This window comes from Diuraphis noxia, unplaced genomic scaffold (assembly GCF_037042655.1).
Source record: "Diuraphis noxia isolate RWA-SAM2 unplaced genomic scaffold, SU_Dnox_SAM2 contig0003, whole genome shotgun sequence".
NCBI classification, from domain to species: domain Eukaryota; kingdom Metazoa; phylum Arthropoda; class Insecta; order Hemiptera; family Aphididae; genus Diuraphis; species Diuraphis noxia.
In genome coordinates, this window is record NW_028301713.1 from 39,439,600 (window position 1) to 39,460,302 (window position 20,703).

Below are 20,703 nucleotides of genomic sequence, written 5' to 3' on the forward strand. Positions count from 1 at the left end.
GCTAGCCACCACCACCACCACCACCACCACCACCACCACCACCGCCACCCTACCCCACCCCCATTAACTGCCAAATGGCAGTAATAATCACAAATAAATGTCTTCTTAATGTGCCCTACCGGTCGCCAGGATGTCGCGGACTCTTAATAGCCGCTGACTCTAGCGCTACAAATGTTTCCCACTTTATATTTCTGATCAACAATACATTTAAATACTATACCAATTAAATATCATTAAGTATATCACACTACCCATCCCGCAAAAATCTATCCCGCCTACTTAAATTTGCCTATACATGTTATAAAAGAGTCCTCAGTTGCTCAGTCTTAAATCGTCGTGCGTATATTTATCATTCTGTCTTAAATCGCCGTGCTTATATTTATCGTTCGATCCGTTTTAAATTGCCGTGCGTATATTTATCGTTCGCCCTGTCTTAAATCATTGTGCTTATATTTATCGTTCATCTCGTCTTTTATTTTTTTAAAATGTTTCAATGCGAGCAATGTCCTTTGAAATTCAGCTATAAGATTAATTTGCTCGCTCACCGAAAAACACATTTATCATTTCTCAAATGTCAGCAATGTACTTCGAAATTCACGACGAAACGTAATTTGGTTAGGCATGAAAAAAATCATGCGGGTGTGCGTTACCCGTGTACTAGGTGTTCCACTACATTCAGTTACAAGACCAACCTTATCAGACATTTAAAAAAATTTCATGGAACGTCTTCCCAACATCCAGCACCGTTGATGGAAAATATTCAGATCGCGCCACACATTTCTGTTCCCAACATACCAGCTGGAACGTCTTCCATGTATCCAGGACCTACCACTCAAAACGATCGCTTATTAACAGTACGAAATAACCAAACTACTCCCTTATCAACTGAACAAGATAATGTGATGGATGAATTTTTGGGCAACCTTGATGACGATGAATGTATGGAAGTTCTAACCACCGTCGAAAATCTTGGACTCTGTGATACGGAAGGTTAGTAATTTAAATATTTATATAGACTGGGTATTGGGTAACTAGGTTTTTTTTTTTCTTAAAGACTCATACACTACGGGTGAAAACGGGAAACGCGTTTCTTCGGCCAACACAAAGTCAGCTATTATTGCAAAAAAAGTGCGCTTGAATCTAGTACAGTCCCTTGGGTTTGTGGAAATCTCGTCTTCGTCGAACCGTACAGTCACCTGGTATTACGTTAAAAATATCAGTAATATAGAAAATTATGTATACTTCCTTGATTCGATTAAATCCGAACTTGTCAAGCTATTAAAATCAATTGCGTGCAAACATCCTATTAAGTTCAATTTAAAACTAGAGGCAACATATAATATTCCAAACGTAGAATATTCGTCTGAAAACCGTGCTTTTAAAACTTCAGCTAGGGCGATTTTCACTGATACTGGAGTACAAGAAATCGTTGAAGAGGCATTTACAAAATTAATGACAGAGCAAACCGAGTATTCGAGCAAGGGTAGTGGCTTTACTTTACAGTGTATAGACGGTTTAATGTTAGGTGTATATAAATATACACCTATGGTTGGGTCTTCCTACATGGCATTACCAGATCCAATAGAAAAGAAAAAAGCCACTATCAACCCGCAAAACCTGGACATGCAATGCTTCAAATGGGCAATTCTCGCCAGACATGTTACAGGAAAAAATAAAGCTTATGTTGGTGAAAATTATTTTGAACACGAAGAACGGTATAATTTTTCTGATCTTTCGTTCCCGACACCTCTTCATCAAGTAAAAATATTTGAAAGGAATAATCCGAACGTGTCTGTAAATGTTTACGGCATTGAAAAGCAATTTCAACCACCAAAAGTTGTTAAATACCAAGTATTTCCATTAAAAGTAGTAGATGAAGAAAAACCCGAACATTTCGATCTACTATTAATATCAGACGAAGATAACAACCACTTTAGCTACATCTCAAATTTTTCTAGACTCATTCGCTCGCAAAAGACCAGACATAATGGACAAACAATTTTTTGTAAACGGTGCTTCACGTCATTTGATGGTCAACAACAGTACAAATATAAATTGAATGGAGAGGCTGGACTAGCGCAACATAAATTAATATGTGGCACTCATAAGCCCATACTACCTCAGATGCCTGAACCGGGAACAATGCTAGAGTTTACTGCGTGGAAAAAAACACAACGTCATCCAATAGTCATTTACGCGGATTTTGAAGCATTGCTAAAAAAAAGTGATGAGAAAATTGGAGAAAAAACAACAGCTTTTCAAAACCACGAAGCGATGAGCTATGGATTTTTGGTTAAGGCGAATGATGACATACCACTCGAACTGCTTGAAAAATATAATATCCCAACTTCACCAATAATTTATCGTGGAAATGAAAACAACCAGGACGTTGCGAAACATTTTGTTGATAGTATTGTGGAAATAGCTGAAAAAATAGAAAAACTGCTCAAAACAAACACCCCTATAATTTTCACCGATGACCAACGAAAAGCACACGAATTATGTTATACATGTAATCTATGTAAGACCGAGTTTTCTAAAGAAAATCATAAAGTGGCAGATCACTGCCATTTATCGGGAAAATTTAGGCAAACATTATGCAATACATGTAACCTTAAGCTCCAAAAACCTAACTTTGTACCGGTATTTTTCCATAATTTATCAAATTATGATGCACATTTTATTGTGACACGTCTTGGCTATGATTCAAACACTATAAATGTTATTCCGAACAGTGAAGAAAAGTATGTCTCATTTTCGAAGTACATTAACAGCTCCTTTACAATAAGATTTATCGATACATTAAGATTTATGGCTTCCAGTTTATCAAAACTTTCAAAAAATTTAATAACTCCAAGATTCGAGAAGTTTAGATACACCGCAAAATATTTTTCTACTCAAGATATGTCACTCGTTACTCGTAAGGGGGTATACCCTTACGATTATACAGACAATTGGAATAAGCTTGAAGAAACCAGCCTACCATCAAAGGAAGATTTCTACAGTTCATTAAAAGAATCACATATAAAAGAAAAACACTATGTCCATGCCAAGACAGTTTGGAACCATTTCAACTGCCAAACACTTGGTGAGTACTCGGATCTTTATTTGAAAATCGATGTGCTGCTGTTGACTGATGTGTTTGAAAATTTCCGAGACCTCTGTTTAACCACATATCACCTGGATCCATCATTTTACTATACGGCACCTGGATTTTCATTCGATTGCATGCTTAAACTTACGGGTCAACGGCTTGAATTGATTCATGATTATGACATGTTGCTGATGATTGAGAAAGGTAACGAGATTATTTATGTTTAAATTATTTATGTGATATAATATTTTTGATGCCGTTATAGGAATTCGAGGTGGTTTAACTCAGGCAAGCATGAGATATGCAAAGGCAAATAATGAAAAGACATCAGATTATGATCCAGGACAACCAAAATCATGGCTGGTTTACCAGGATTGTAAGTATAATATCATATATAATTTTATATTAAATTTAATAATTTAATTATTTAAATTATAGGTAACAATTTGTACGGTCACGCAATGTCACATTTCATGCCATACGGAGGCTTTAAGTGGGTTGAACCCAAACTAGATGGGTTAAATGATTTAGACGAAAGATCGCTAATCGGTAGGATATACGAGGTTGATGTTTCATATCCAAAAGAACTTCATGACAAGCATAACGACTTCCCATTCCTGCCAAAAAATAGTGTTCCGCCTGGCTCTAAGGTCAGGAAACTTATGGCGACATTAGATTCAAAAAAAAATTATGTGTTACATTACCGGAACCTTCAGCAGGCCATTAAAAATGGGCTCTTAATTGAAAAAGTAACATATTCTAATATTTTTTATCCATTTATTACATATACAGTTTTATTATAGGTTCACAGAGTTGTACAGTTTGTTCAGTCAGACTGGCTTAAAAAATACATAGAATTAAACACCGAGATGCGGAAAAAAGCGAAAAACAACTTTGAAAAGGACTTTTTTAAACTTTTAAATAATGCCGTTTTTGGAAAAACCATGGAATCAATGCGGCGGAGAATTAAAATGGAGCTGGTGTCTAGTGAAAAACGTTTGCAAAAACTTATAAACCGTACAACATTCAAACACTGTACTACATACGATGAAACTCTCAACGCGGTTTCATTGGAAAATAAAATAATAGACTTTTGCAAGCCTATTTATATAGGTAAATATACTCACAATTTTCTATTAGTAAATATACTCACAATTTTCTATTAGTAACTATATTTTAATTATATTTTTATCAGGTTTTGCAGTGTTGGAAATTTCTAAGACCTTCATGTACGATTACCACTACAACGTTATGCAAGCCCATTATGGAAGTAAAATTAACCTCATGTATACTGATACAGGTAAATATTTTCAAACTATTTTAATTTTCAAACTATTTTAATTTTCTTATATATTAATTTATTTCGTTATTTTAGATTCATTGGTATACTATATTCAGACTGATGATTATTACAAAGACCTGAAGAATAATTCCAATTTACTCGATCGAATGGACACATCAGACTTGCCACAAGACCATCCATGCTACATTTCCGAACGAAAGAAAATCCCAGGTCTGTTTTCCGATGAGACAAAGGGAGAGGTTATGACACATTTTTGTGCACTCCGCGCAAAGTCTTATTCATATAAGCTTAATGGGAAGGAGAAGATCAGAGCGAAAGGAATCCGTGGGCATGTGGTTAAAAACCATATGAACTTCAACGATCATTATCGATGTCTGTTTGGAGATACAACCTTGGATACAAAGACAAAGAATGTCTCTATTCGGTCGTTTAAACATGAATTGAAGACCATTAAATCTATCAAATCAACATATAATAGTTTTGACGACAAGAGGGTTATCCTAGAAGACAAAATCCATACCTTGGCTTACGGACATTACTCATTAAAGTAAATTTAAAATAAATTATTTTTAAAATAAATTATTTTTAAAATTATTTTACTTATAATATTTATAATTTTATAGGGAAGATGAACATGAACCTAGGGATGAGGAATGACCAGATCGCGATTTTTCAGTAGATGCTGGTAGTCATGAGTGGGATGAATCAGATAAAAATTTTATGAGAATGCTTTTACGGGAATGCATGCCCAAATAATTAAATAAAATGTATATTTGTATTGTAAATATTTTGTTATTTTAAATATCACTTGAATAATTTTTGTATATATAATGTAAATGTTAGGTTACCCATGTAAAATAAAAACGTTGTAAAAATATAATATTATTATGTTTATTAAATAAAATGTATATCATTTTTAAGAATTATTTATAAACCATTTCCTTATAGCAAATACTTTGTAAAATGTACATTGTTTTGGATTAAAATCCATATGAAAAATACAACAAGGTAAAGTTTCATCATCACATATTTGATCCAAACGAGGGCAGCCCAAGTCTTCAATGTTGACGAGTGCGACGTGTGGTATATACTCCATAAGAACTTGTTTTTTCTGTTCGCCTTTGACGTAAATGCATCTAAATTTTAATGAATTCAATATTCTACCGACTTCTTCATACTCTATGTCACCGTATTCTATAGATAGTTGATGATAATTACGTTCCAGCCACTTGTTAGTTTTACGACTTTTGTTATCCTCCATGGATTTTGAATGTTTAAAAATCCAGTGTTGGGTCGCCCAAGTTTCTGTGTCTACTATAGACATTTCTTTAATCATGTACTTATTGTTCAAGCCAAGAACGCATTGCATGTCCAAGATGGCCGAAGACATTATGGCTTGTCTTTATAATAAGTTTCTATAGTGTTAAGACGGCTCAGTATAGCTGGTATTATTTTTTTAATATCATCTATACTTTCTTTGATATATTGTAATGATACTTCGCCTCTTGTCATATGCTCTGTAATCTCTATGCACGTTAATTCTAACTTTTCTGTTTGTTCCTCTTGAAATAGAATAGATTTATGATTTTCTTCAAGTAAATGCTCAATTTTATCGAGTTTATTCGAATACGATTTAACAACTTGTTCGAGATTTACTAAAAATTTATTAGTTTCACCAGACTGAGAACTACCAAACACGTTCATGTCTACAGCTAGACTGACACTATTTTCTAATGTCACTTGTATTTATCCAACTATTGTGCGTATTATCGAAACCTAACCATTTGACGAAAATGTTGTCCCCCTTCTTACGTATAATTTTCTCTACTAAATAGTCATTTGGATAGTTTGTTTTCAATATTTCTTCTGAATAAAAGCAGCCAGCAATTGGTTTTCCAGTATAATCTTGTAGCTGATAAGTAGTAGGTAATGTTTCATTAATTTTAACAATTTTAAATATTTCTGTAGACCAGCTCGGTAAATAGCCTTTTGCAAATACACCTTTATATGTGCTTACACGAACATTATCACCAACGTTAAATTTAATTTTTCCAGTAATAATTTTTCTTTGTTTAATTTTTACTGACGTAGGATTAGCATCAGCTTGCACTGGTGTCATGCCTATGGTCCTGTGTTTTGAATTGTTGTATTCGTTAATCAATGAAGGTAAAATAGAAACCCATTCGTGTGAACCTCGTGCCGTAAACTCTCTAAACATTTTTTCTTTCAATGTGCGGTTGAAACGTTCTACAATACAAGCCTTCATAGTACTGTACGTAGAATACTTGTGTATTTTGTGCTTCCCCATCAACGCGTCAAATGTTGAATTGTAAAATTCTTTACCATTATCGAGCTGTAATAGTTTTGGTGAGCGTTTGAGCAGTATTTTAGACATTGCACTGGAAACTTCTTTAGCAGTTTTGGATTTTAACGCTATTGCCCATGCAAATTTAGTAAAACAGTCTATAACACATAAAATATACTTGTAACCTTTATTTTTTTTCGAATATGGTATCATTTCGACCAAGTCGGCTTGCCATAGATCGTTTTTGCTATAAACATTAACCCTACGCCTTGTATAATTTTTTCTAGCTGGTTTGTGTAATTCGACTGAGATTTCACGTTTAGACATTTGGAATATGTTTTATTATCCCTGCTTCACGCAATTCTTCGAAAATCGAGAGTATTTCGTTTGAAACTCCTGTATTACCAGCTGCTTTTGACGCTAATAGTAACTTCAACCTTTCGACTAGCTCGTTAGGGTCGTTCCAGTATACTAAATTATGTTTTTGTAATTTGACTGACAGTCCAGCGCCCGATGGAAACAGATTTTGGATTAAATCCGTGTATTTATTCCCACCTCTTTTAATTTTTGTCCCGTCTGCTGTGAGATGGGCCGACGTTTGAATTAATATTGATTTATATGTTTTTAAATCGTTTTTGGTATACAGCTTAGGGTTTTTTGAAAATATTAAATTACCAAGTCCTTGTGTTAGTGGATATGACATATCTTCAATAGTTAGCGTATTATCAACGAGTTTAATTTCTTTTTTACCCAAGTGTACACTTCCATTTGATTGTATTTTAGGCCCATACGTTTTGTCTATATCGTAAGACTTATACCAGTCGTTTATTTTGAATGAATCCCCAACACTATGTTCTATGCTGTCTTCATTAACGGATGGAGCTTGAAATGTTGATGGATCGAATCGTTGTTTCAATGGTTCGATAATCGGACTTAATGTTTCCGATACTAATGAATGAATTTCTGCTTTTCCTTGTTTTAATGCCGTATACTTGCGTTTAATATTTTCTTTGGCTTTAACCAGTTCTCCGAGTACATCACCACTGGCAGCCATGACTGTGAATGAAGCATTTCCACAATAACAGCACTTTATATAACGACGAATGTGTCGAATCCATGACGATATCGTCCGTTGTCACGTTCACAGTCTTTGTTTATCACGATAAACTCAAATCTTCCCAGACGCCAACACGAAGTGCAAAAGTCTTTAAACTCCGAGTATGACATGTCACCAGAGCAATGCTCATTGTATACATGCTTTAAATTAGTCTCATCTTGTTTGAATAATACAATAAAATTAGCATTATCGCGCAAAAGTTGTTTTGGCACTTTTGAATAACTCTGAGCCAGATAGAAAACATCGACTAAATTATGACGACCTCTGGAGAAGTAAGTTCTCGCAATCTTTTGGTTTTCAGTAATAATATCGTCGAAAATAAACACAGAGTTCGGTAAAGCTTTCTCAGGTTCAATAACTTGTTCGTTTTCATAGAATGTAAATAATTTTATACCATCAATATCTGATAATATATCACTTAGCATTTTATATTTAGGTTGATCCAATGTTTTTGAATATATGTATACGTTGTGAAATCGTATTCCGTTTATATGCGTTAATAAGGTAAATATTAAATTAGTTTTCCCACAGCCAGAAGGGCCCACGATAAGCGCACGTATCGTATTAGGTAGAAGCGCTCCATGTCTTTGTTTCATAAACGTTGTAGGTGGATCCACGTTTTCAACTGTGAGTTTTATTCCTTGTTTGATGAACTTCATTATAAATAACTGAGCAACGACGAGAATGTAATCAGTACACAATGTCACTCGCTCGAAGAAGCAACAAGAATAAAGGCAGTGGTCTGATCAACACCCTTATAAACAAATTGCCGTTGGAAGTTCACGTGCCTGGTAAGTCCAGAATTTTAAATAATAATAATTTTTATTTTAAATAATAATAATATTTCTTTGTAGGTTATCAATACTGTGGACCTGGTACAAATTTAAAAAAACGATTAGCTCGCGGTGATAAAGGTATAAACCCACTGGACTCTGCTTGTAGAGACCACGATATTGCGTACGAACATAGTAACTCTATCGCAGATCGTAACAAAGCTGATTATATATTAGAGCAGCGAGCCTGGGATAGATTCAAGTCAAAAGATTCCAGTCTAAAAGAAAAAGCTGTGGCTTGGGGCGTAACTACCGCCATGAAAGCAAAACGTAAAGTAGGTGGTGGTTGTGGTTTTAAAGCAGCACTTAAAGCCACTAAAAATGTTATCAAGAAAAATGTCGGAGAAAAAAACTTGATGAAATTGACTAAAAAATGTGTAGCCGTTGCGCGAAAAACATTCAAAATTAAGAAGACCAAAGTTCCACGAACAATAAATATTCCAAAAAAAGGCGGTGTGCTACCACTCATACCGATTTTCGCCGGGTTGTCAGCTCTGGGAGCCTTGACTGGCGGCGTAGCCAACGTTGTGAAGGTCGCCAATGAGTTTAATAGAAACACACCATCTCATTTGGGTAAAGGTTTATATCTCACGCCGTATAAAGGCAACTCGTATAAAATAGAAACACCGCATAAAAGTGGTCCAAAAGCGAAAAAGTATAGAAAGTCAAAAAACTAATTGCCACGTTACCCAGTAGAGCGTTGTACGATTACGAACTTATAAAATATGCTCGTATGATGAAATTACCTCATTTCATCGGCGTGTTTACCAGAGATAAGTTGCCTCTACGTCCTAAACATCAGGAATCGGCGATTGTTAACTTGGACGCTGAAAGTGGTACAGGAACGCATTGGGTAGCGTATAAAAAAATCGGAAAAAAAGTCGAATACTTTGATAGCTTTGGGAATTTACCACCTCCAATTGAATTACAACAATATTTTCACGGATGCGACATACATTTCAATTACAGCAGAGAGCAGAAATATAATACTACAAACTGCGGACACTTGTGTTTAAAGTTTTTAACATGTTCACATTAACGTTAAACGGAAACTCGAGTGAATTGTCGTGCGAGATCTTTCCACCGTTGGAAGTAGAAAATACTGCCCAGATATGTCTTTTGAGTTTACAGACAAATAATTCTATACCAAACATAGAACCTGGTTGCAATACTATCGGATTTCGTAATTTGATCAATAATAACGATAACGTTATTATACCTACGGGGACGTATGAGTTGGATCAGTTAGAGTCTATTATACAAAACATGATGCCTGACTATGTCAGATTTTTTGAATTAAAAGCAAACAGCAGAACATTAAAGTGTAGTATATCGTGTAGTCATGAAGTCGATTTAGGGGTTGAGAATAGCATAGCGAAATTGCTAGGTTTTAGAAATGTGCTATACACTACTGGCGCTACTCACGAATCTGAAAATATTGTCAACATAATGAAAATAAACTGTATAAAAGTAGAGTGTAATTTAATCACCGGCTCATTCTGTGACGGAGAACCGAGCCAGATCATACACGAGCTTTATCCTACTGTACCTGCGGGATATAAAATCGTCGAGGTACCTAGGCATCCAGTTTTCTACGGCCTCAACACGACTTCAATAACTAAAGTAAATATCGTGCTAAAAGATCAGAACGATTGTCTAATTAATCTGCGTGGTGAACCGATAACAATTCGTTTACAAATAACGCGTGGATATGGCGCTCAAATTTAATATAAAAAGAGCTTCAATCAAAAAACCTATCAGTATACCGCCTGCCGTTAAGAAGTCTACATCTAAACCGAAAAATATCAAGCTCACGAAAAATAATTTAAATTTTCTTCGTTCTTTACAATGATGGATGACTCATATTTAGACGTGACGGCCGACTATGTCGACGATTGTAAAATAACTCAAAAGAGTTACCATTCGTTCACACCGTATTCAAGCGCCGCTCTATCGTACAATGAAGAAATTAGAATTAATGTTCAAAACATGGATTCTTACACTTTGCCGTGTGAGAGTTATATTTACATCGAGGGGAAAATAAATAAACCTGCCGATTCAGTTGGTGAAGTTCGTTTTTCAAATAACGGATTGGCATTTTTATTCTCTGAGATGCGATATGAAATAAACGGGATAGAAATACAGAAATTGAAATCACCTGGAGTGTCATCATGTTTGAAAGCATACTGCTCGTATACTCCGAACGATTTGAATGCGTTAGAGAACGCGGCTTGGGACTCGGCAATGGACAGCGAAGATAATAAAAATTTTATGACCAACAATGTATTTTCTGGATGCATTCCACTAAAACATGTATTTGGGTTTTGCGAAGATTATAAGAAAATATTACTCAATTGCAATCAGCAACTGATTTTAAATCGCGCATCTACCGACCTCGATGCGATACATGTTGTGGGCGAAGGCGCAACAGCCGCCGTCGATAAAAATAAGAAAATTACAATTGAACTGACTAAGGTGACTTGGAAGATGCCTATTATCAAAGTCAGTGATAAAGAAAAATTAAAGTTATTGAAAGTATTAGATTCTCGTAAAACACTGTCGTGTGCGTTCAGGACCTGGGATCTATGCGAGTATCCCGTGCTCCCTAGAAACACTTCTCATTCGTGGACTGTAAAGTCTAGCGGCTTGCTCGAAAAACCTAGATTTGTTTTGTTTGGATTACAGACAAGTAGAAAAAACAATATCGAAGTCGACGCTGGGCGATTTGATCACTGTCAACTAAAAAATCTTAAAGTACACTTAAACTCCGAGGTGTATCCATATGAAGACTTTCGAGCTGATTTTAAAAATAATACCACCAGCATACTCTACAAAGCTTATACAGACTTTCAAAAATCGTATTACGAGAGAGATTATTGTGAACCATTGTTATCAAAACATATTTTTCAAAACTATGTGCCAATCGTCGTTGTTGATTTGTCGTATCAGAATGACAACGTTAAATCATCGACCGTAGACCTAAGAATAGACTTTGAAACGGACACCGTCATTCCAGAAAAGACTGCAGCTTATTGTTTAATACTACATGACCAGATTATAACTTACAATCCGTTTAGTGGAGATGTTAGAAAATTGTAAACCTTGTATATATCTTATAATTATTTTATACCTTATAATTATTTTGAGCCTTATTTTCTAATAAATAAAAAACTTGTTTAAGTATCACGCTTATTTTATTTTCATATAAATTATGTTTTATGAACAAATATTAAAATAGTCGCCGCTTAACATTGCGCACTGGTGCTGGGTGTTTGGCGAATGGTAATTGAAATGGTGGTGACGAAATGAATTGAGATGGAGAGGAGCCTTCATAATGTGGTCCAAATGGTCCGTCGTTTTCATCAACTGCGAGGTTGGTTGGTGGAGATTTTTGTAGACTGCTAAGCCCGTCATCAGGTTTCTTAGTTGGTACCCATGTCGCCTGTGTAAGGTTGATTTGTCTTAAAAAATCATCTATACCACGATCCTCGTCAGCTGCCTATAAAATTAAAACACTTAAATTATTTCAATATATATTTATATAAGTTATAAATTACCTGTGCCTGCGAAGGATCGAAACCATTATCATTATACATTGGGGACATACTCGAGAACCTCGGAGGTGAAAAAAGTCTCACTTCGGATTCGGTGAATAACTATAAAATAATAATTATACATTAAATATTTCTACAAGCGATATAAATGATAGGTTAAATTACCTCGGGTGACATTTCTCCGCTCCATCTCTGTACCCATTGTTCAGCTAATTGACTTGTTGCAAACATTTTCAGCTGGCTAACAAAGTTTAGGTCGAGATTCGTCGTGATTAGATCATTCCGGAGGTTTTTAATAAAAATAATCATTTCTTCGTTTGTTTTTGGTGGTTTTTCAACTTTAGTAAATTCTCGATCAATATAATTTCCGATCATTGCAAATTGATTTAAAACAACTGGTCGTATGATATCGGTTTTTCGTGTGACTGTTTCAAAAATACTCTCCTCTAGATACTGTAATTTCAACAAATTTTTTCTATCGAGCAATACACGACATCCTTCCTTTTTCTTAGACTCTATGACTAGCACATTTTCCCCTTGATACACCATGTTTGATATGACAGTATATTCATCCTCCAGAAAAATCTGTTTTCTATATTTTTGTGGGACATCTAATATGAATGACAGTATATTCCCCATCAGTGAAAATATACGTCTTAGAAAACCATCGTATATGCTTACATAGCGCGACGGTGTTATTATATGAATAACAATATTGAAGTTGTCTTCCGAATCAAGTCCAACATTTAAAAACTTACGATCGGGGAAGTCTAGAATGAAATTATTACAGTCGATGAGCTCTGCAGGCGGTGTTGGTGGTACATATGTGAAATTCTTCTTCTTGTACACTGCAGCCATGTTTCTGATTGATCCAGCCATGATTTAAACAATAAAACACACTTTTAAATAAAACTGATTTAAATAAAACGACTTGCTGCTAGAACGGATACTCAGCTACTAACGATTTTGATCAGAAATATAAAGTGGGAAACATTTGTAGCGCTAGAGTCAGCGGCTATTAAGAGTCCGCGACATCCTGGCGACCGGTAGGGCACATTAAGAAGACATTTATTTGTGATTATTACTGCCATTTGGCAGGAAATGGGGGTGGGGTAGGGTGGCGGTGGTGGTGGTGGTGGTGGTGGTGGTGGTGGTGGTGGTGGTGGCTAGCGGCTATTAAGAGTCCGCGACATCCAGGCGACCGATAGGGCACATTAAGAAGGCATTTATTTGTGATTATTACTGCCATTTGGCAGTTAAAAATCACTAATGTCCAGGTGGAATGATTTAATTGAATACGGATAATATACCTATTATTGTAAATAATCGAGACATCGCCAAAATATACCTACTTAATGTCTCTTATTGTCAATACGACGCCAAACGTGCTTAATTGACCATTTGCTAAATGTGGAGACGGCTATGGCGTTTTTCAATAATAATAATAGTTTTCGCTAATTAATGTGTTTGAATATTGATATTTAATTGAATAAGGATAATGTGCCTACTAATGGCAGGAAATGTATCTTATTGTTAAGATGGTGTATTCATTAGCTGTTTTGTGTACGCAGCTGCAAGCTATTAGTATCCTTATGATATTATAATATGACCAGTATAGTCCGTGTGGTTTAAATTTATAATATGTACAAACTCTGGTTAAATAGGTGAAAATAACAATTTAAGAGCATGCGGTCGGCTGGCCTAGTGGTAAATAATATCGCACGGGAGGCGATAGGTCCGGGTTCGATACCCGTTAAGTTATTTTGCAGTTTTTTCACTATTTGTTTATTAACGTTCGATAACAAATGATAACGATGATATGATAAGTGATAACAATTGATAACTGATTAAATGTATGATAACAATAATATAAGTCACGCACGTACGCGATCCGGCGGCATGATGCGGATGAGGGCGGCGGCGGTGGGTGGCGCACTCGGATGCGCGCACGATATGGTCGGGATGCGCAAGATGGTATAGGGATGAGCCAGCAGGATGAGTGGCTAGAACTCTCATTTTTATACTACTACAACTGCTACAGAGCAAATCGAAAAACAAAGTACTACATCAACATCAGATATGTATTTTCTATCGATACATCCACAAATTTTGATAGGTCTTATTCAACATTTTGTACATTTGATGAACCAAAAAAATACCTACCTGATTTTGAAAATTATTCCTTCTTTGGAATTTATAATGTATCTAGGCAGAATGAAGTAAGCAATTAAAATTCAAATCGCAAAACTAAATCTGCTTTTTACAGATTAACAATAGATATGTGTGATGTAAACTATAAAGGTTAGTTTAATGTTGTTATTGTTTAAAAATTGAAAAGTTTATGCGTACGAGAAAATATTTAGTTTTAGTCAACATTTAATTTGGTACAATAATAATGTTATATAGAGCAGTTTAATTCTGCGAGACTATCCGAGTAGAAACGGACGTAGTCGCGCGTGCATAAGTCATATTCTCACCATGGTGCACGTATATAGTATTGTATGTAATAACGTTATTAAATAAATAATAATTATAATAATTACGCGTGTACGCCATGCAGCGTAAATACCGACCTAGCAGTAAGTATAGTAGTCGTCGTTGACATCGTTTTGGATGGGTGAGCAAAAACACGTAGGTGCACCGAGGGGCATATATGAATATTGCGCCGTGAATAATCACAGGTAAAAAAAGAAAAATTATGCGATAGGAAAAAGGTATACATCAATTGCGCCGATCGATACTTCAATGTTATAAATTGTGTACGTCAATTGCGCCGATCGATTCTTAAATAGATCGTTATATAAACATGTGTAATACCTATTATTTCTATTGATTACAAAACTTAAAGATTAGCATTGTTGTATATTTGGTAAATAAGGAACTTACAAATAGGTTTTGCAACTATGGTTTTTACGTATGTAATAAAATATATGATATTTGACCATTTGTTTGACATATTTTTAATTGCCTTACAATATGATGAATCTGATGTTGCCAGATAAGTCACTATTTTATATCAAATGTTTTAAAACTTTTACATAGTCATCGACTTTTAGATTATAAATTGTTTAAATCGTGTGTAATGTATATATTTTTGTTTATTGTTGTACAAATTATTATAAAAATAATATAATTAATATAAACTAATTTAATATTAATAATAATATTAATAATAATATAAATTAATATTTAACTAATATATTATAATATAATATAATTATTATAAAAATTAAAACTAACCAAGACAGTCTGTGTCATTGTCAAATGCTCCGGCGCAATTGATATATACCTTTTTTTATAGCGGCGCAATAGATGTATACTAGATTAGATTAGGTTAGGTACCACATATTACCTTATACCTTCCAAAGTGCAAATGTTGCCTACCTATATAAAACAAATTATTTTATAATGTGCGTACACAAATTCATAGTCGTTCTTTTGAAATTACGCGTTCATGAAGGCCGTGTACATAATTACGACCGATGCAGTAGATAACTGAAGCGAATATAATATCGTTCAGTCAAGGAGACGTGAAAAAAAATATAGTGATTTAGAAGGAAAAACACGGGAGAGGAGATCGACGAGAAGTAGTGGAAAAAATAGTGGTGGGTGAGAGTGAGGGTTGGAAAAGTAAACTGCTTGGCGTCAAAAAGCCACCAACTACCCGACGACGGCGATAATTCGGATCGATATCGTAATAAAATAATACCGACGAGTGTGCGCCACGCGGCACCAATGTGCGACGATGGAGTGAGCAAAAATGCGTATATAATAATATAATTGCATTGCTATAAATGTTTCTATCATAATAGTATTTATAGAACCACGTGGTAATATGCACGTCATAATATATATCATGTATATATCCGTCTATAAAACATAGTACACCACAGATATAACGTAACCATCATGATGTATCAGAACAGCTGAAAACTTTTAAATAATGATAATATTTATGTATTGCTTTACAAAAAAAAAACAGTTGAAAGCCCAATTGAATACATAAATATTATTTTCGATTAAATATAGCATGTTATATACAACAAAAATATTTATAGTAGTTTTAGCGCTTGTTCCGATCCAAGTTTTTAAAATAATAGAAAAATGGTTTTCAATTCTAGTTTTAATGTAAGAAAAATGTAAGTTTTTAATTTTAAATAATTAATACGTCAGATCAAGATATAAGTGCGATATCTCAAATATTTGTTTTTAATTATTTAAGTTAGACAATCAACTACGAAATGATATCATATTATTATTATTATTTTTTTTCAAAGATCTAAAGATACGAATTATACACCAAATTCAGTAGGCACTGTACTAACCCGAGAAACTTAAGTAAGTGTGGCGATTCCACCATCTTTAGAAATACTTACATGTACCTGAGTGCATACATTACAGTGTATATTTTATATTATATACCTATAGACCTAATCTACCTTGTCCATTCTAGATAATCCACCCAGACGGCTTAAGCGAAGATGGTGTGGGGACCGAAATAGGTGCCTCAAAATTAAAATTAGCTTAACTTAAAATTTAAGAACACAAAACAGGTAGCTAGTGTCACCAATGGGTGGCTCCTTCACTCAAAAAATTAATATGTAAATACCCTATGCACATTTGCTTATTGTTCTAGTTAAGAACAGATTGTAAATTTCTTATAAAAAAAATTAAATATTTTGTAATAGTATATACCTATACATCTTTAATCCTTTTGCACGCCTTCAGGCAGCAGGTCGGGCGACAGCAATGTATTTTTCCAATTTAAAACCCAGCTTATATCTCCGGCACCCTCACCATCAACTTTAGCGGAAGGTAGTTGTTTGCATAATATCGTACCCTCCTTCACACACATACAATATTTACGTTTACTTTTATAAGTCTTATACTAGCGTACTTGTATATAATGTTATACCTGTACGTGCAGGTCGTATATACGAGCAGTTGCGGCGGCGGCAGCGTCGATGACGATAAATTAAGTGGCGGAAGCCATTGAAATTAATTGAAAAGAGGAACAACGGAACGGAGCCTTCAATAAATCCATTTGGCCGCAATGTTTCGTGTCACTTTTGTTTGCCTCGCGCAAACGGCGGCGTCAGACCTGCGCCTCGAGGCTTAACCGCGTATATAACACACGCGGCTGCACCATAGTCACCACCGTCTCGTCACCGCGGTTACCACCCTCGTATATACCAAGGTATATGCGTGTGTGCGCCGTTACGCCTATTACTATCTATACCTATACGACAACCGTTGTTATGTTCTATTATGTATATAGGTACCTTATATTATTATAATTACTGCAGTACCTCACGGTGCGCCGTTTATGTTTTTAATTCTCGCGGCGCGCCGAAGACCTCGAAAAACCGTCCCAATCACCATCCGCATTATTATTATTATTTACTTTGAGTCGCAATTATTCGTTTTCGGGCTCGTTTCTATGCTATAAGACACGCGCCGCAGTAAATCCACTATACACGCGCCGCCGCCACACAGACGGTAGCCTAACCCAAATTATTTATTGTGTAATTTATATCAAACGCCGTTTAATTGACACATGTGCAGCACGCTATCTCGCATGACGAACCACAGGAAAAAAGGATTCTAAACCGTCCCCGTAGCGTCTATACAATGCACACGGGCTTCACTCCTAAACAATATATTTTACATCACCAGCGTTTATATATATATATATGTGTGTGTGTGTGTGTGTGTGTGTGTGTGTGTGTATTGACATCGATGCGTTATTCTCGGTCTGTAATCGCTGGACGACGGCGCGGGAAATTACTATCGCCGGCCCTTAATTTCCTTTGCGGAAGTATAAACACGCGTGTGTATGTTTCTATTTTCCGATTGCTTTTCTTTCGATTCGCCTTCACTCTGCCCCACGTGATGTTATTCGCCGGCGAATATAGGTTAGGTTACGCACAAGATCAGCTGATATTTATTGCGCTTAAAGTTTTTCGACAAACTATATATATTATATATTATATAATAATATATAATATATATATGCTGTAGTCATATATCCCGCACACAATATATTATACTCACGCGTTTCGAGATCTCAAGGTAGTCCGAGACTTTGTTGGTTAAAAACTTATTTTAATTTTATTTTATCGACTATCATATAATTTTCAAAATATTTTTTTGACTCTTTTTATGCTAATGACAAAAAAATAGTAAAATGTTTAATTTGTGTGGCTCTGGATTGATATGCGATTAACAAGGTTCCTCGTAAGTAGTTTATACTGTCACCCTTAAATTTATAATCACAGTTTTTTGTGTTCGGACAAAAATTAATAATTAAATGTAAAATAGTAATTTTAGTTGCAGTTTTGTTATTAATTCATAAACATTATTCGTGGATACTATTGCTTGAAACTTTTAACGTATATTGATATATTTTATACACGCAACAGTTTCAAATGCAACGTTTTCGGAAAAAACGAATTCAACCCACCGGTTCCACCGTATTACTAATAATAGTTAATACATTTTTTAAATAGCAATATCAATATCATAAAATATTCACTTAGTTATCATAAGCTGATATACAGTTTTCACTCAGAATCGTTTTTTGTAACCAATAATTTATCATTTAATTTAAATTTAATATATCGTACATAACGGAGTTCATGGACTTGCTCAATGTTGAAGTATTGCAGTACACTTGACACCTTTTTGTACAGAGGAACGGTTACCTATGAATTATGATCCAAATTTTTGATTCCTAATATTTTAATATTATAATGTGAATTGAGTATTGACTACGATTATCAAAGATGAAGTGTAAGAAGAAAATGACTAACATTATCGTTGTGGCGTATGTGAATAATTTTACTTTTGCACACCTTTACAAAAATGCTTTAAATAATTTACAGGTATACAGATGACATAATTGTGGTATAGTATATTATATTTAGGTACTTATACTAATATTTTTGATAATATTCTTTTTTTTCTGGACAGAAAAAAATATTTATTTTTTTTCAAAAGTAAATACCCATGTCTTGTTGTTTTTAATTTGCGTACAATTTACTTCATTTAAATTTTTTGTTGTAAAAACATATTTTTTCACACATATTGTACCTCAAACCTCAGTAAACACCCTCTCGAATATAATCGTGGGTGATGTGAGCCAGTCGTAATGTGATTTTCTATTCAGTATTTACTTTTCGAGCGTATATTCGTATAATATAGAACTGTTATCCATTGAAAAGCGAAATACGGCACCATCGAAAGGATTTTCCACTACACAGTACACAGCAACTTAATTTCACTAATTTGCAAGGCCCAAATGTAGATATTTTTTGTTTAATAGTTTACTAGTTATATAATTTGATTGAACGTTTTATTGCTTATCACATTATATCTTACCTTTTATAGAGTCATGCTGACGATCTTATAAATAAAAGTTTAAAATTTAATAATATAATAAAACAGTTTTTTTTTTATATACATTCAAGTATTATGTAAATCAATTTATCGTATTAACTTATTTATAGAAATAATAACAGTCAAAACTATAAATGTATTTATACACATAATATAGTAAAATTAATTTAATTAGTTTTACGTGTGCAAACTATTTATGGCTGTATGACATAAGCGCCAAAGGAACAAAAATGACCTACTATTTGCGCCAAAATCTATAGAACATAAGCGCCAATCTAATATTGTTACCTGCTATACCCAACATATGACATAAACGCCAAAGGTACAAAAATAACCTATCATTTGCAACAAAATTAATATTTTATATAAGTATTAAGAAGGTAGTTATTTAAAAATTTCTATGTCTTATAAAAATTATATAATATAAATATTATTATGTTGATAGTAAATTATAATATACTTATATACGTATTAGGTACAATAGGTACATGCACATCAATATTTAATAGATTTAATAAATTGGTTGATTTTTTATAAAAATAAAATGACACATTACCACTGGCCATTTATCTCAAAAATCTATATTTTTGCTCTTTAAATTAAAAAAACACAACACCTTTGTTCGTAACAGTTTTTATAAAATCCATTTTAACGAATGACGCTTACACGGATACTTACGAAATAGGTACTAACAATATGTTATAACTTATAACACAAACTGCTCACACACTGTCTATTTGACAATCTATCGTAATCAGATAATACATATTTTGTCGTTTGGAGTTTTTGAGCGATATAGTTCTAAATTTAATATCTGTTATTTAATTTCTGGCGCTTTTGTACGATACGACTTTTTTTTTCTTATCTTATTTTGGCGCTTATGTCTTCCACCGCTATTTATTAAATACCTACTTGCGGAACCAAAGTGACTCATAACAGCTAATATCTATAGACATACTTTACGGTTTTCTCACACACCTGTCTATATTATTTTCAACTTACAAAATAGTTGAACGCTTGCTTAATCGAAATTAAAATTTTAACTTTAATAATGTTAAAATAAAATTATAAATCTTGTTATTTTACAGGTATTAAGAAA

At 34.1% G+C, this 20,703-nt stretch overlaps 4 protein-coding genes across 4 annotated transcripts in view; 2 read left to right on the plus strand and 2 right to left on the minus strand.

Moving 5' to 3' along the window:
• LOC107169860 (transcription factor hamlet-like) overlaps positions 1-20,703 on the minus strand; it is a 119,099-nt gene that overhangs the window by 81,247 nt on the left and 17,149 nt on the right. The gene's annotated exons all lie outside the window — the stretch shown is intronic.
• LOC149057328 (uncharacterized) lies at positions 486-4,948 on the plus strand. Its single transcript, XM_089222871.1, has 7 exons — positions 486-990; positions 1,055-3,298; positions 3,360-3,470; positions 3,533-3,843; positions 3,898-4,207; positions 4,290-4,394; positions 4,470-4,948. The coding sequence occupies exons 1-7, from the start codon at positions 486-488 to the stop codon at positions 4,946-4,948; spliced, it is 4,065 nt and encodes a 1,354-aa protein (XP_089078997.1).
• LOC149057329 (uncharacterized) lies at positions 8,520-9,329 on the plus strand. Its single transcript, XM_089221991.1, has 2 exons — positions 8,520-8,610; positions 8,674-9,329. The coding sequence occupies exons 1-2, from the start codon at positions 8,520-8,522 to the stop codon at positions 9,327-9,329; spliced, it is 747 nt and encodes a 248-aa protein (XP_089078117.1).
• Positions 11,882-13,146, minus strand: LOC149057330 (uncharacterized). The gene is made up of 3 exons (XM_089221993.1): positions 12,372-13,146; positions 12,210-12,308; positions 11,882-12,151 (listed from the first exon to the last, which is right to left on the minus strand). Exons 1-3 carry the CDS (start codon positions 13,083-13,085, stop codon positions 11,882-11,884), a joined length of 1,083 nt encoding a protein of 360 aa, XP_089078119.1. The 5' UTR covers positions 13,086-13,146.

Excerpts from the sequence above, each read along its gene's own strand:
- LOC149057328 (XM_089222871.1), top strand. The coding sequence starts at position 486 with ATGTTTCAATGCGAGCAATGTCCTTTGAAATTCAGCTATAAGATTAAT. Across the intron at positions 991-1,054 it reads TGGACTCTGTGATACGGAAG|ACTCATACACTACGGGTGAA; the intron begins GTTAGTAATTTA and ends TTTTTCTTAAAG. Across the intron at positions 3,844-3,897 it reads ATGGGCTCTTAATTGAAAAA|GTTCACAGAGTTGTACAGTT; the intron begins GTAACATATTCT and ends GTTTTATTATAG.
- LOC149057329 (XM_089221991.1), top strand. The coding sequence starts at position 8,520 with ATGTCACTCGCTCGAAGAAGCAACAAGAATAAAGGCAGTGGTCTGATC. Across the intron at positions 8,611-8,673 it reads GTTGGAAGTTCACGTGCCTG|GTTATCAATACTGTGGACCT; the intron begins GTAAGTCCAGAA and ends ATTTCTTTGTAG.
- LOC149057330 (XM_089221993.1), bottom strand. The coding sequence starts at position 13,085 with ATGGCTGGATCAATCAGAAACATGGCTGCAGTGTACAAGAAGAAGAAT. Across the intron at positions 12,309-12,371 it reads GCGGAGAAATGTCACCCGAG|TTATTCACCGAATCCGAAGT; the intron begins GTAATTTAACCT and ends ATTATTTTATAG. Across the intron at positions 12,152-12,209 it reads TCGATCCTTCGCAGGCACAG|GCAGCTGACGAGGATCGTGG; the intron begins GTAATTTATAAC and ends TTAATTTTATAG.